The sequence below is a fragment of the Pezoporus wallicus genome, unplaced genomic scaffold, assembly GCF_028554395.1.
Source record: "Pezoporus wallicus isolate ANWC-B61680 ecotype Strahan unplaced genomic scaffold, APGP_CSIRO_Pwel_v1 contig_6428, whole genome shotgun sequence".
Taxonomy (NCBI): Eukaryota; Metazoa; Chordata; class Aves; order Psittaciformes; family Psittacidae; genus Pezoporus; species Pezoporus wallicus.
Genome location: NW_026639269.1, coordinates 2,727,386 through 2,744,084, shown reverse-complemented (window position 1 = coordinate 2,744,084; position 16,699 = coordinate 2,727,386). Strand labels below are relative to the sequence as shown.

Below are 16,699 nucleotides of genomic sequence, written 5' to 3'. Positions count from 1 at the left end.
ATTTTTAGAAACTAACATTTTCCAGCACTACAAAAGTTTCAGAACATCTGCCAGTGCCTTATCACTGTTAATGTGGTGAACACCTTTTGTACCCTGAAGAGTTCAAAATTAAAGATTAGCGATATAAAAAGGAGAAACACACACAGCCTTCAGTCACAGTTTAATTTGGTTGTGTGGTAAATATTTTCATTTGTATTTGACTTTTTTTAGGTGAGCATGTAGATTGTTATGGTGTGGGCATAAGTAAAGGTTTATGACTAGAAGAAAAAGATACAAAAAGGGAAGGAGTCTTGGCCTTATTCAAGGAGGGCATTTCAGTTTTCAAGAACCTTAGTGATAAACTAATGTGTAGTAGATGAAGACTAACATGACTGACAAAACAAAGCTTGTAGGGAGAAGAGGAATATTTAGTCTTCTGGCTAAACATAGAATGCTTAAATTAGTGACCCTGCCAGGTAGTTCTCTGTCCCTGGCTATATAACCTACTCATGTATGTACCTAGCAGGAGAAGTATGCAAATATGCCCTGGTGAAAACTTACCTTCTGCAGAAAAATGAGTGTTGTTGAATTTAGAATCTCAATTTTGGGCTTGCATGCCTGACTCACACTTTTTTGGGTCTTGGATCCATTTCAGGCTGGCCTTACACCTGGGCTTGCAGATTTGATTCAAAGTTGTTCCTCATGCATAGGTTTTAAAAACACAGAAGGTTGGATTTATTTTAAAATATGACAACACTGTATTTTCTTTTCCATCTAGTTTAATCTCAAGACTGAAGATACAGTACAAATGGCACAGATCGTGACATTTTTTCAGATGCTATTCATTCTGCTACTTCGTGATTACATCTCAGCTGAAGATGGGGAAACAAGAGCTAGTAAGTCTTGGTTTTTATATTTCACATGAGAGCAAATTCAAAGTGTCCCTTAAAATGAGAGTATCCATTTTCAGGCCCACATGTGCACTTCTGTTAATTGTGATTTTTTCCATTATAATTTTGCTGGTGAAAGTCGTGCAATATATGATAAGTAACTTAAATAACTTATTTCTCCTTTACAAAGGAAATATCTTTATTTCACTATGTGTCTAGTAAATGCTCACAGGGGCAGATGGAACTGTAAAGCTCCAGTCTTGATTTAACCAGAAGTGTCTGTAGGCAGATGTCAGGGCAAGACAAAGCTGTCCTTCCTGTGGTGGAGCTGCAGCCTTTCACAAAACAGAAAGTACAAATATTTGGCAACCTTGATGATCCCATGTGCCATGGGATCAAAATAGTCTCTCCTGGTTTCTGCCATCTCTTTGGCACCTCATGTAGTAGTTATCTAATCTCCTTTCGTAGTCAATGGAAGGTGTTTCTTTCCCTTGAGAGTTATTCCCTCCATCTGACAATGTGTATGTGAGATGGATAATACTGTCTTATAGAAATGCATGTGTCAGTCCACGCCCTGTAGTTGGCAATTTAGTCTAAAAGTTCCATTTATAAGTGACTACATCTAGCAGAGCTGAATCCATGTCTGAATCATCATGCAGTTACATTATAATTGTTAAATTCTTGCATGATTTTATATTCTGGAGGTTGAGCTTGTCCACTGATCATTTTTCTTCTACTAAAATCAAAATATTCTACCAGCAACATTCTATCAAGACTCAGGATTTTATAACAGCTACTTCTGTAAGTGCCATGTGGCAGTGTCAGAAGTCAATTAAAATATATTTGTAAAAAGATTGGATATTACTGCTGAATTCTGGAACATTCAGACTATAGTCTTCCTCTGCAGTGTACTTGGTTTGCTGACAAAGATGAGTTTTAGTGTTTATCATCTCTGCAGACAAAGAGATATGGAAAAAACCCAAAATGTATTCCCCTCTGCTGATTGCATGAAATACAATTACCAATTAAGGAACTGAATTCCAGAATTTTTCATCATCATTTCTGGTGATAATGTAAAACCAGAAAATGGCTTGGTTTTCAGATAACAAGCTGGATTTGTGTGGCTTGCAGAAGCAATCTTGTTTTCTCTGATAAACTCTGCTGATTTTTTTTTTTAATTGAATGTATTTGTCAGTTTTGATTCTAATCCAAACAATAATTGATATGAAAAATATTTCCTGTGGAAGAATAAGGTGGAAGAATTCATTGAAGTATTTGTTTTATTTCTTTTTTTAAAGGTTGCAGAACTGCTCCAGCAGATTTAGTTTTTATCTTAGATGGCTCTTACAGTGTTGGCCCAGAAAACTTTGAAATAATCAAAAGCTGGCTTGTCAATATTACAAGAAATTTTGACATAGGGCCAAAGTTTATTCAAGTTGGAGTCGTCCAGTACAGCGATTACCCTGTACTTGAAATCCCCCTTGGAACTCATGAATCCAATGAGAACCTTATCAGGGAAATGGAGTCAATACACTACTTGGGAGGAAATACAAGAACAGGAAGAGCTATTCAGTTTGCTTTTGACCATCTTTTTGCAAAATCTTCAAGATTTTTAACAAAAATAGCAGTTGTTCTCACTGATGGGAAGTCTCAAGATGAAGTCAAGGATGTAGCAGCAGAAGCAAGGAAAAATAAAATCACTTTGTTCGCTATTGGTGTTGGCTCAGAAATTGAGGAGAACGAACTTAAAGCTATTGCCAACAAGCCTTCATCAACTTATGTATTTTATGTTGAAGATTATATTGCAATATCAAGAATTAAAGAAGTTATAAAGCAGAAACTCTGTGAAGGTAAGTAATGGATTATAAAATATTTTAGGTGTTCAGAATGTAGTCCTATACTCATATTTACTTATTTCATAAGCAGAATGTGTTATTAATGTAACCTAAGACACCTGTTTACTACCATCTTTAATTCTGATCTTGTTTGCAGAAATCACTCCAAAATATTATTTTATTCATGAAACCAAGAGGTATATTTGGGAAAGACATGGTGCTTTAACACAGTGTGCATTCAATTACAGCATGTAGAATTATGCTCTAAACCCCCCATCTTTTTGCATTGGTAAAATTTAGAAACCTTAAAATAGTTGAGCAATTCTCATAGTGCTGAGAATATCGGGCTCACGTTATCCTTTTTCTGAGTGCGATTGATACTGCTCCACAATCTAGCATTTCTTCTTGACATTAGAGAGGACAGCCTATCATTACAAACAGGAGTTCTTTAGCTAGATTTGTAAAAAAAAAATATAAAAAGAGCTCTTGCCAAAAGTGCCTGGATTTGTAACAATCTGTTATGATCTTTTTTTAGAAGGATTTTATAGAAGAATTAGCCAAGACCAACATTGTAAAATGACTTTTTAGCTTTAGAATGCTAGCAGCATTACAGCATGGAGTTTTCTGATAACTTTGTGAAACAATGGCTTTCCGTATATATAAAAAAGATAGCAAATTGCTTCTAAATATATCACTCAGAAGGACTCTGTGATACAGTGAATCTTTATTAGTGCTATTTTGTACATGTTTTATCACCAAGAATTGCTGCAAGTCATATTTCAGTTGTACCATATTTCTGCACTTAGTAAGAATGAAAAACAATTTTTGTTTGCTGTCACTTCAAGAATGGAGTTCATTGAAACAATATGGTGAAACTTATGCTGAGGATAATAGTGTTTATTTCTTGCTACAATTAAGAAAATCATAATAATTCCTTGTGGCTGATGTAGCAAGGTGGTTAGTCCAAAAATTAAATCAGCTTGGTGCAGCTAAATTCCTTAACAGAACCACATGCAGGGAGAAACTCCCCAAGTACAATATTTTCTTTAAATAAAGTTTAGAAGAAGTGACATTACATTTCATCAAGATGGATTTTCTGCTTTCAGCATTACCTAGTATCCTTTGAAATTCAGCTGTGGTATTTGACATGACTCTCACATCAGTAATCTGCAAATGTTGACTACATACACAAAAGTGTACTTACTGTTTAAGTGACCCTTTGCTTCCACTCTCTTCTGTTGTGCTCTTTACTCGTGTTGGCATTGAGATGCCTCTCTCAAAGAGTGATCAAAGCCAGCTGACAGCTTCATTTCTATCCACAATGTCTTTAGCAGGTGAACTGAGACTAGTAAACTGGAAATTTTATAGTTGAGAGGTGTTTTATTCATGTTGTTAAGATTCATATTGACTCTGGAAGAGGAAGTTCCATGAGGGCAAAGCAGCAATGAGTTGGCTGTGATCAACAACATGAAACTGCCTGAATATTTTGCAATTCTCTCTTGATTGTCTTTGTTTTAATGTCTAAAAAACAGCTAACCTTTACTCTGTGGTGTTTTTAACTTTGTTATTATATGAATATGGATATAAGAGCACAGGGGTGGTATTTCCTTTATGAAAAAATGATGCTGAGGTTTGGTGGATTGTGTAGTGAGTAGTGCTATTACAGCCTTGCAGATGGAGGGTGCTGTTGTGCCTTTTGGGAACTCTGGTGTTGGTTTTAGAGTATGGCAGGGGGGAAAAAACCTGGTGAACCTGTCATCCAGAAAGGACAATGTGACTAAAGGAATCCTTAAACATTCTGGAAGTAAGTCAGATGTTCTTGTAGTATTAATATTCTCTAGAAAAAATATAGAAAGATTGTGTGTCAGGCATTTAAGAACATTACTCAATGCAGTCCTCAGAAGTATATCTGGAGGATTCTAAGAAAAGTTCCTTTGTGCAAGATAATGGGAATTAACATGAAAAGGTTATTTCATGCTTCAGGAAGGAAAAATAAAGCATCTGAAAGCTAGATAAAAAACACTAAAAGGGGAAAACAATCAATGTATGCTACAGAGCTGCTGTGACTGATATTTTGCATGGGAAACACATTTCTCATGAAAGACAGTTCTTAATTTTGCCAGTGACTTCTGCATCGTGTATAATGGATATGTATCAAAATAATCCAGCCTGAAGATGATCCAGAAGATCCCAAAAATATCTGTCTTACTGGGAATGTTTTAATTTTTCAGTCTGCCATTAGAAATAAAGAATGGTTTCTTAATATGTAATTTTACACATGCTTAATTTGTAATGTATTGGTTTAGAATAGTTACTTTGGTGCTGATCCAAAGTAATGGCCCTCTCATATAAACTAATCCTAGTTCTGCAATTATTTTTTGATTTTTACATCAAATTTCTAATACTGCAACTGGTAATAGATCCTTCCATTCATTTTCTTGTCAGTGTATGTGATTATCTGTAATCTGTTTTAATACTGGCAGTGTGACCATTGTTCAGCTTTCAAATAAATGAGTTCAGAAAATGTTTCCATGACAACAGTTTGGGAGTGAAGTAGCATTTTGCTGTGAGGAGAAAAAGAAAACTAAGGGGAATGTATGTGGCTTCTTACTGCTGCCCCAAGTACATATGGCATCTTCCCTTAGGATGAATTGTCCTTTCCTACCACAGGTGCTCTGTGCATACACTAAGCTGGATTTTCTTAGAGTTTATATATCCTGCCTCCCCCACCAGAACAGGGTAGCTTCTGGGTGCCCTTGGATTGGTTAGGAAGGGAAGTCATGCAGTGCTGCTTGTATTGTAAAGAGAAGCCAGTACAGACCAGTTGAGATTATAATTCTCTGAAAAATGAGTTTTCCAGCCTATGGCTGGTAAGCATGGAGATGAGAGCACTCTCCATCCCTTTTTTGGGATGTATTCCTAACCTCTTCCCTTTCTAGGAACTGATGCTTTTCTGAAGAAACAATGGGAAATGAATTATGAAATTGTATTTATAGTAAACAGTTTAGCATAATTTTAATAAAAAGTTGCTTCTTTTCATTGATTCATTACTCTAAAACAGTGTTGGCTTTAGCATTAAATTTCACTCTGTTCTCACTTTTTGTTTTTAGACAACTTAGGTTCACTGCCTAGTATTTTTTGTGGAAAGAGAATCAAACAGAGATAACATTCATGGAATAATGGAATAGTTAGGGTTGGAAAGGACCTTAAGATCATCTAGTTCCAACCCCACTGCCATGGGCAGGGACAGGTCACACTAAACCATATCACCCAAGGCCTCGTCCAACCTGGTCTTGAACACTGACAGGGATGGAGCATTCACAGCCTCCCTGGGCAACCTATTCCAGTGCCTCACCACTCTAAAAGGAAAGAATTTCTTCCTTATATCCAATCTAAACTTCCCCTGTTTAAGTTTGAACCCGTTACCCCTTGTCCTATCACTACAGTCCCTAATGAAGAGTCCCTTCCCAGCATCCCTATGGGCTCCCCTTCAGATACTGGAAGGCTGCTATGAGGTCTCCACACAGCCTTCTCTTCTCCAGGCTGAACAGCCCCAACTTTCTCAGCCTATCTTCATACAGGAGGTGCTCCAGGACCCTGATCATCCTCGTGGCCCTCCTCTGGACTTGTTCCAACAGTTCCATGTCCTTTTTATGTTGAGGACGCCAGAACTGCACACAGTACTCCAGGTGAGGTCTCACAAGAGCAGAGTAGAGAGGCAGGATCACCTCCTTCGACCTGCTGGTCACACTCCTTTTGGTGCAGCCCAGGATACAGTTGGCTTTCTGGGCTGCGAGTGCACACTGAAGCCGGCTCATGTTCATTTTCTCATCAACCAACACCCCCAAGTCCTTCTCTGCAGGGCTGATCTGAATCTCTTGTCTGCCCATCCTGTAGCTGTGCCTGGGATTGCTCCAACCCAGGTGTAGGACCTTGCACTTGGCATGGTTAAACTTCATAAGGTTGGCATCAGCCCACCTCACAAGCGTGTCGAGGTCCCTCTGGATGCCATTCCTTCCCTCCAGCATATCAACCGAACCACACAGCTTGGTGTCATTGGCAAACCTGCTGAGGACGCACTCAATCCCACTGTCCATGTCACCGACAAAGATGTTGAACAAGACCGGTCCCAACACTGATCCCTAAGGGGCACCACTCGTTACTGATCTCCAGCTGGACATTGAGCCATTGACCACAACTCTTTGTGCGCGGCCATCCAGCCAGTTCTTTATCCACCAAATGGTCCATCCATCAAATTGATGTCTCTCTAATTTAGAGACAAGGATCTTGTGTGAGACAGTGTTGAACGCTTTACACAAGTCCAGGTAGATGACATCAACTGCTCTACCCCTGTCCATCAGTTCCGTAGCCCCATCATAGAAGGCCACCAAATTGGTCAGGCAGGATTTCTCCTTAGTGAAGCCATGCTAGCTGTCACCAAGCACCTTGTTGTTTTTCATGTGGCTTAGCATGAAATCTGCTCCAAGATTTTGCCAGGCACAGAGGTGAGACTGACTGGTCTGTAGTTCCCTGGGTCATCCATTTTCCCCTTCTTGAAAATGGGGGTTATATTTCCCTTTTTCCAGTCATCAGGAACTTCACCTAACTGCAGTGATTTTTCAAATATGATGGCCAGCAGGTTAGCAGCTTCATTTGGCAGCTCCTTCAGGACCCGCGGATGGATTTCATCAGGACCCATGGACTTGTTGGCACCATTCAGCTAAATTTAGTTTTCACAGAAAATACTTCACACAATATTTGTCCAGTTAGAACAGCTTCAAGCAGATTTCTGTGTAACAGACAAAGTAGATCAGAGTCCATTTTGAGCAAAATAAAATTAAAAAGGTAATTGTAGATATTTCTACCTTTGTCTGTTTTCAACCCTTTTTTTTAGTTTGGGGGGGATTTTGAATGAATTCAAATTGTTAGTGCATTGTGGAAATTAAGTTCTGTAACTTTTTAGCATTTTGAAACTATAGAATTTTAGAAATGACATTCAATTTTTTATTGGTCAGATACAGTAATACCTTTTAACTACACTGAGTAACAATTCAAAATAGTATGTGAGTGTAATCGCAGTAAAATATGTTTCATGCCTCAGGATTCTGCATGTCACTTCTCTCACACTTGAGAGAACTGGCAGTTCTCTATTCTCATTTCTTAAAAGGAAAAAATCGGTAAATGGGAGGTTACTTCTCTAAAGTAATATTTTTGTACTGTATTTGCATTTGTTACTTTGCAGAATCTGTTTGTCCGACAAGAATTCCAGTGGCAGCTCGAGATGAAAAAGGATTTGACATTCTTGTAGGATTAGGTGTGAAGAAAAAGGTTAAAAAGAGAATTCAAATTCCAAGCACTAATGCAAAAGCTTTTGAAGTCACCTCACGTGTTGATCTGTCAGAATTGACAAGGTATTTAAATTTATAAATACACTTGTAAATTTAGTATGATTTTTTCTTTTTGTTTGCTTAAAGTGAGACTTATTTTAAGATCTATACTCATGTTCAAGTACTGTCTTTTTTTTAACCCTTCATCCTTATTTAGGAACGTGTTTCCAGAAGGTCTGCCTCCATCCTATGTGTTTGTTTCCACTCAGAGATTTAAAGTAAAAAAGACATGGGATTTGTGGAGAATTCTCAGTCTGGATAAGAGACCACAAATAGCAGTCACTGTTAATGGTGAAGTAAAAACATTATCATTCACTACAACAAGTTTAATAAATGGCACACAAGTTATTACTTTTGCTGCACCTCCTGTAAAGGTAAGGAGTGTCATTGCACTGGAATACTCACTTAAGTACACATTAGTCCTTTGCCCTTTATGTTTTGTCTTTTTTTGAAAATGCATGGTCTTATTTTTGGCTGCTTAGGCATTTAAAAATAGATGGGAGGGGCTTTATCCATATTTCCGGAGTGTCCATGGTGATCATGACTGTAAATGCTTTGCAGGTGTTTTCTACTCAGTAGTTCCCAGCAGGTAATTATCAGAAGATCACAGAGATGTTGTTTGACACAGCTCTTTGCTTACTGTAGAAAACACTGGAAAGTGTTTTCTGCCTTTGATATGGAGACTAGGAAATGCCAATGAAAATAGTTCATTTAAAGAGAGAGATTTTGTTAAGTGTCTAGATTTCTTGATAATTCACAATGATCAAAGTTACTTTCTTCTCCAGAAGAGTAAATGCAAGTTTACAAAAAGACAGTTCAATCTGGAGTTGTCTGGTACTCCTGATAAAAAATTCCTTTCGGCTCTTATTTTTCTCATTCAAGGGATTCCCTTATTTGTGCAAACCAATTTTATTGTCTTCTAGTGTAATCTGAAGGTTCTCGTTCAGTCTTTCTTCAGTAAGAGTGGTGTCCCTCAGGGATTGGTGCTGGGACCAGTTTTGTTCAACATCTTTGTCACTGACATGGACAGTGGGATTGAGTGCACCCTCAGCAAGTTTGCCGATGACACCAAGCTGTGTGGTTCGGTTGATACGCTCAAGGGAAGAAATGGCATCCAGAGGGACCTCGACAGGCTTGAGAGGTGGGCTGATGCCAACCTCATGAAGTTTAACCATGACAAGTGCAAGGTCCTACAGCTGGGTCAGAGCAATCCCAGGCACAGCTACAGGTTGGGCAGAGAAGAGATTCAGAGCAGCCCTGCGGAGAAGGACTTGGGGGTGTTGGTTGATGAGAAAATGAACATGAGCCGGCTTCAGTGTGCACTCGCAGCCCATAAAGCCAACCGTATCCTGGGGTGCATCAAAAGGAGTGTGACCAGCAGGTCGAAGGAGGTGATCCTGCCCCTCTACTCTGCTCTTGTGAGACCTCACTTGGAGTACTGTGTGCAGTTCTGGTGTCCTCAACATAAAAAGGACATGGAACTGTTGGAACAAGTTCAGAGAAGGGCCACGAGGATGATCAGGGAACTGGAGCACCTCCCATATGAAGATAGGCTGAGGAAGTTGGGGCTGTTCAGCCTGGAGAAGAGAAGGCTGTGTGGAGACCTCATAGCAGCCTTTCAGTATCTGAAGGGGAGCCTATAGGGATGGTGGGGAGGGACTCTTTGTTAGGGACTGTAGTGATAGGACAAGGGGTAATGGGATGAAACTTAAATAGGGGAAGTTTAGAGTGGATATAAGGAAGACGTTCTTTCCTGTTAGGGTGATGAGGCACTGGAATGGGTTGCCCAAGGAAATTGTGAATGCTCCATCCCTGTCGGTGTTCAAGTCCAGGCTGGACAGAGCCTTGGATGACATGATTTAGTGTGAGGTGTTCCTGCTCATGGCAGGGGAGTTGGAACTAGATGATCTTAAGGTCCTTTCCAACCCTAACTATTCTGTGATTCTGTGAATTTCCAGTGAAGCATTCAACTCTTGTAAGGAAGTCTCTCAGTTGCAGGTGAGACAGAGGGAGAGATTGAATGTCTCTACTCCTGCATTTTTAGCAGTATAGGAATGTGCAGTCCAGAGATTCCCATTCCTACTGCAGATAGTATTGTTTAAGTGAAGAAAGAGAGATGCTTCAGCAGACAAAAGAGTGGGAGAGATCTACCTCTGGTGTGCTTCATAGCCAAGTGGGCTCAGTTTTTCTGAGAAGTGGTGGCCTGCATTTGAATCCTTACTCCAAATCAGGCTGAAGGAATTTGAAATATAAATCCTCAGAGAAGGAAGGACCCCTCTCCAAGAGAAGGTCCTACCTACTAAGCTTTTGCTAGGGAGAGCTATTTCACTGTGTTATTGGATGGAAAATTTTACTTTTTCTTCCCAAATTCCCTCTGCCTTTTTATACTTTTTTGTAGACTATTTATTTATTTATTTAATTTTTAAGAAAACACCATTTGCTTTTTTGATTTAGTGGAAATTGTTAGAAAATTCAGAAAATTTCAAGTAAATTCAAAAATTTGTATTTGTCTCTTTCTTGCAGCTCCAGTGACAAATCAATCTTATTCTTGCAGTCCCAGGTATTCATTAACTTCATTCACCATGAGAAGAAGACTTTTTCTTTCCTCCTTTCTTTCCGTTTTTTATTTTTGTGTTTCTCCATGCTTGCATTGCTGTTATGGATAACAACAATTTTATGCCCTTTTTAGAGCTGTATGTCTGCAAACACATTATAAATGTCACTATGCTTTTAATGAAACTTTTTATTTAATGAAGCTCCATGATAATTTATGTGTTTTACTCAGGAAAATTTGAAACGTTATCTGTTCTGACCTGTTGTTTATTTTATCTTGTAATGAGAGCCCTTGTAAATAAATAAACCTCCAATCTACAAATGAAAATGAAATAGAAACAGAGGTGCTATCTAAGGGTGTATGCTATTAAGTGATGTTATCTTAATTTCTTTTAATGTCTGCAAAAGGTAACAAAGATATATAACACTTAAAGATGTATGTTTTAGTTTACTCTTATGTATACCAGTTTAGTGTGGGATTAATCTCTATTAAATTTAGCTATATAAAAGATAAGCATCTAGTCTAGTCTAGGCTAAAGAGCTAGGCTGTATTTGAAATTAATAGATCAGCTCAAGAAGAAGGCATGTTGAATTTAATTTATAAGGTAGGTTGAGATATCTTTCATTTTCTAACACTTTTAGAACTATGCTATTTGTTTAAATCTTGAGCTTTAGAAATTTGATGTTTGTGAGATGATGAATGCAATATTTAGTTTATTCATTTCAATATTGTGATTCTTTCTGCCAATATCATGTCTGTCGTCTCATTTTTTTTTCCGTAAGAGATTAAGTAGAAAGACTTTTAAGTAACAATTTGTTTCACCATGATTTAAGATCTGAAGTGTTCAAGACATACCATTGCTGAAAAAAATGCCTCTGGCTTCTTAGTTTTAGCAAATACATGTTTGTGCATGTTCAAGATCATAAACTGAAAAAAATCTATGTGAGTTTAATTCCTATTTCAGAATTATTTTTTATGATTACCAAATACTGTCTACTCAGTTATGATATTACTTGGCAAATACTTTTTGCCTATACAAATTTTTGTATGATAAAACCTGGAACATTGATCATCTCAGCCACTAACGGTAGTTTAAGTGCTGAAATGCAGTTTTATCCTTATTTAAATTGAAGACATTTTAAACAATTCTGTTTTCTTTTCTTAGACATTGTTTGATGAAGGCTGGCACCAACTTCGTCTCTTAGTAACAGAAGACTCTGTAACTTTGTATATAGATGGCCAAGAAATTGAAACAAAGCCATTGCATCCTGTTTTAGGTATTTACATCAGTGGCCTAACCCAAATAGGAAAGTATTCTGGAAAGGAGGAAACTGTACAGGTAAGCATATGCTAAACTCTCAATAATAAATTCTACTGTAGGTTAACACTGCATTAGTGCCTCCTGTTTTCTTGAACTTACTCTTCTAATTTACACTGGGCTGAAATTTAATATACAAAATTTTAATAGTTAAAAGGGAACATAAATGGTGACGAGGAGATTCAGCACATTCTGTGTGCTGGGTACTTAATTGACCTCACTGATTTGAAGAGGCACAGTTTTCACTGAAACACAAATCTGATGCAGTGTAGTTCCCCTGAATTTGGGAAATAGTCTCTCAAAGCAAGGTTTTCTTCTGTGCTTGGCATTGCATATTATTTCCTTCCATCAGTATATGGATTATGCTGGAAAAGAGGGAGAGAACAAAATTTTGATGAAGTTTGTTTCTCATCATTAGCTGTCATAAAAGTACTATCAACTCTGTTTCTGTCACACTGCAAATATTTGATACTCAAACTGTCACGGATTCGGCTGTGCTGGAAACTCCCCCTGAAAACCATTCACCAAGGATCTCCTCTGTTCCGAGAAACTTTAAAGTTCTTTTCCCTTCAGCTCTTTGCAGACATCAAAAATCTGGTTAAAACTTCAGGCTGTATTGGTCAAGGCTGTATAGACCAGTAGTGAAGACTGCTATGTTGACAGTGTTCTAGATGTTGGTGAAATAGATAATTTTCTTATATTTATAGCAATGCAGTAATGACTAATTAGACTGATAGTAATAACTAATTAGACTGATAGTAATGGAAACAATACTAAGAAATACTGAATTACATAAGTAGGTATTATTTTTAGTTATTTTGAAAGTATGCTTTTTTTGTACACTCATTTCATGATCCTTACTGCTTCTATTAAAATATATTAATGTTCTTTGCATCATCTTCAAGAACTCTCTTCAGATGTCTTTACTTAGGTATTCCTGAATTTTATGAATTTGTAGCCAGGCTTCAGTTCTATTATTATCATATTCTTAAAGTGTGCATGGGAACTTGGATGATGCGCTGTGTGTGTGACTCAGCATTTCTGGTGGTGACATTGTCTGTATACTGAAGTACCCCTTTGTGAAAACTACTGAATGTTTGTCACAGATTTCTAATGGGACTTCAAGCACTTCTTATTGCAAGAAAAGTAGAGATTTCAGAATTGTACTCAATTGTCTCATGCATTTTCTCTGTGCAGGATAATCCCATTTTCACAGTTTTGTGCATTCTAGGATTAGAGGGTTAGTTATTTGTTTTTGTTGTGCCTTGTATTTTTGCTTAAGTCACTGCAGAAATGGGACTTTTATAGCTTCCCAGTAATATGGTTACTGAGTTAAAGAATGTTAGTAGCTAGACATGTTATCTAAAATAAAAGCATTCTAGGAATGTGGAATTGTATGAGAGCCGCATCTGATAGTGGCCTAGAAGAAAAGTAGAAAATCTGCCTCAGGTTGCAATTTTATGTTTCCAGATGATTTTTATAATCTAAAAAACATATTTCATTTCTCCACTTTCTCAGTCTGTGATGCATTCTGCAAAGCATTAACATTTAAACTTTGCCAGGATATTTCTGTTCAAACTATGATTATAGAGAAATATTTTAGTGAACCTGCATACCACTTTCATATGAAAATGCATACATACTTTCAATGAAAAGGTATTTGGAAACCCTTAAAGAAAGAAATACCTTGAAATTGCATGCAAAGTATGATACAAGAATATATGTCAGAGATTCTTCGGTGAACATTCATTCTCTTTCTGTGCTCTTATTCAGATGTTTTCTGGTGATATTTTGCAAGTGTTCTTGATTTAATTAGGATCTTACTGGCTGCAGTGCTTGGCAGTATAGCAATGATGAACTTGTGTACATACTGAAATATGGTGAATTGTAGACAGTTTAAATTTGAAAACACGTATCAGTAAGCATGGTATTAACAGACTCCATTTTCTGTGCTTTCCCTGCTCTAGCTTGTAGCTATGATTTCATATGAGCGTAATGGTTTTTTTTTCTCTTTGGATTAAGGATAATTTATTCTAGAAAAGCTGTCTTCAGTGGTATAATTTTTTTTTTTAATATAGCTGTAGAGCACAATGGCACAAACTTTTGCTTACCTGGTGCCAGTGTTTTTACTGATTGCCTTTTAAAGCTTTACATTATACAGCTGAACTCCAAATGAAATTCTTTCAAGCATCAGGGATCCCTTACGCTTCACCAAAATTACTAGTCTTACATCTAGTAGAGACAGGTCAGTGTAGAAACATCTTCCAAGGACTCTTAAGGTAAAATGTGAAAGGCTGGTTTTGCCTGTGCTGTTGTAACTTGTTTCCCTGTTATATTGGCAGCCAGTGTAATTCGTGCTGTGAATGTTTGGATTTATTGCCAAGGATTAAGGGGGTGATTTCTATTATTTTAGAAACAAAAATCTTGGATTGATTATATTTCTTTAAATAATTCCGTTACAGAATGTTCAATTGATTGCATGTAATAATCATTGTAAGTACTCTGACAAAAAATGTTTCTGCATCTTTGATTTTTAACTATAGGGGGGGCACAGAGCTTCCAGTTTCCCTTTCTTTTTAATATTTTGCTCATTTGTTCTATACTTGTGGAAGATACAGTTTAAGAAGAGTATAGTTTAACTTAATGTCAGAAAATGTATACTTTACCTAAAAAAAGTCTTTTATGTTTTAATTATAGTTTGATATACAAAAACTGCGAATCTACTGTGACCCAGAGCAAAATAATCGAGAAACAGTCTGTGAGATCCCGGGATTTGTGAGTATGATAAATGAACTTTTGAGGACTACTTGGCATTTTTTAGAAATCAGTTTAATGCTGACTCAGTGAATTCTTAAAATAAGTAATACATTGATTGAGCTGGTGCAAACAAATGCTTGTTGCACGTGCAATATCAACTGATGCAGAACTTGTGTGCTTTCAGCATTATTTTTGCACAAATATATTTTTGAAGTTTTTTTAACTTAGATATTTGATGGTAGGAATTTGACTGCAGTATAGAAGAATCTTGGAATCTTCTGTTACAGTTTAAGATTTGAAATGCTTTAAGTTAAGAAAACTACTAGGTTACAGCAGGGTAAAATACTTTAAATATTACTCTTTAGTTTACCTGATATAGTTATTGCTCCTTGTCAGGTAATTTAATACCTGATTTTTTTTAATATAATCAACAAACCTATATTTTTAAGTCACTTTTTCCTATCAGAAGTATCTGTAAATATTGCATTAGAGTTGCCAAAATTTCATGAAATATATTGTAGATAGGACAAAAATAAAATCAGGATTTTATGATTCATGTACACAATTAGGAAGCTTATGGGGATCCATCGACCCTTTGGTTGCCCTCTTACTTGCAGTTAATTGTACAGTGAAATACGTAACACATGCAAACAGATTTGGAAACCATTCATGACACAGGGTTTGGGCCAGATTTTCAAAAGTATTCAGCTCCCATCTCAAAATATAATCAAGAGATTATTTTCTGCATACAGTTTCATTCAAAATATCCTCCTTTGTTTGGTGTCTAAAACAAACTAGGCTAAAGATAATCAGACACCAGTGTCTTAGTTTGTAAATCGGTATTCTTCATGTTGTGATTTGATTTATCATTAGGTCCATTTAGCCAGTTTGACAATAGAACCTGTAAATCTTCAACATCCACATGCATTATTTTTTTTTGTCAGACTTGCCCAGATGCCCAGCTAGTCTATTTTTCTTCTATTTATTTGTATCTGTTGCAGTCAGCACCCTTATTAGGGCTTTTTAAAACTTGCTGCTTTCATTTAAGTAACAAGTGACTGGCTGAATTATTAGCTGTTCTGAAATCTAACTGTGTGTGTCAAGAGCTAATGGGTTCAGGAATGCTTCTGTGAAGTTAGCTTTAAATCCTGAAGTAAATTTAGTATTTGGCTATTTAACTGCACCATGTATCTTTTTATTCTTTACAAAATAAAAGTAGGCTATAAAAGTAAACCAATGAAAGAAATTTTTGCACGAAGAAAGTAAACACTAAAAAGTCCGTCCTTCCTTGCGTTCTCTGTGATTTGGCAAGAAGTCCAAGCAAAAAGATTGCTTTTTGCCATCTTCGTTTCACTTGTTGTTGTTGTTGTGAATTAAGTTTGGACTTTACCCATGAAATTCTGGACTCCGTCAGAAAATAAAAATTTTGAACGATCTCTAAAGAGGAATATGTGATTTGTGGGTGTGTTCTATCAAAGTGCAATTGTGTCAAAGCTCCTGAACTAAGCAGGGGCTGTATGTACTAATTACAGCTTGAATTCATCCCCTTTCCGGAAGATACATGGCTTCAAATTAATTTTAAACTCCCTATGCGGTCTCTGGAGGAAGATAACCTTCTCTAGAGGTTGTCCAAGTCAAAAATTGAATACAGAGGAAGCTGTCTGTCTCCATAGGACTGTGTATGAAGTCTGTGTTGACTGTGAATTAGAAAGCTCCTGTACATGGTGCAGCTAATGGTGCCTACTAAACCATGAAGACAGACAATTTCATGGTTGGTATGCTGAAATATTTGGGGATGGATTGTTCAATGGCGTTGCAGATATTGGAAAACTCAACTCAGCTAATAGCAGAGCCTAACACAGTCACACAGGAGCGTGAGAAAAAGCTGGCCTTGCCTCTGTGCTGCTGTGTGTTTTCCCAGATGCTGGATTTAGGCAGAGATCAGAGATTTTAGAAATATTTTGGTACATTCTCTGACA

General features: G+C 37.1%; 1 protein-coding gene across 1 annotated transcript in view; it reads left to right on the top strand.

The window, feature by feature from the left end:
* The first annotated feature begins 761 nt into the window (after nucleotides 1–761).
* Nucleotides 762–16,699, top strand: part of COL21A1 (collagen type XXI alpha 1 chain) — a 78,983-nt gene continuing 63,045 nt past the window's right edge. Inside the window, exons 1-6 of the mRNA XM_057414082.1 lie at nucleotides 762–875; nucleotides 2,168–2,719; nucleotides 7,947–8,115; nucleotides 8,249–8,465; nucleotides 11,811–11,984; nucleotides 14,661–14,738. Of these exons, the coding sequence (XP_057270065.1) occupies nucleotides 788–875; nucleotides 2,168–2,719; nucleotides 7,947–8,115; nucleotides 8,249–8,465; nucleotides 11,811–11,984; nucleotides 14,661–14,738 (1,278 nt within the window). The 5' untranslated portion in view covers nucleotides 762–787. The remainder of the gene's footprint in view (nucleotides 876–2,167; nucleotides 2,720–7,946; nucleotides 8,116–8,248; nucleotides 8,466–11,810; nucleotides 11,985–14,660; nucleotides 14,739–16,699) is intronic.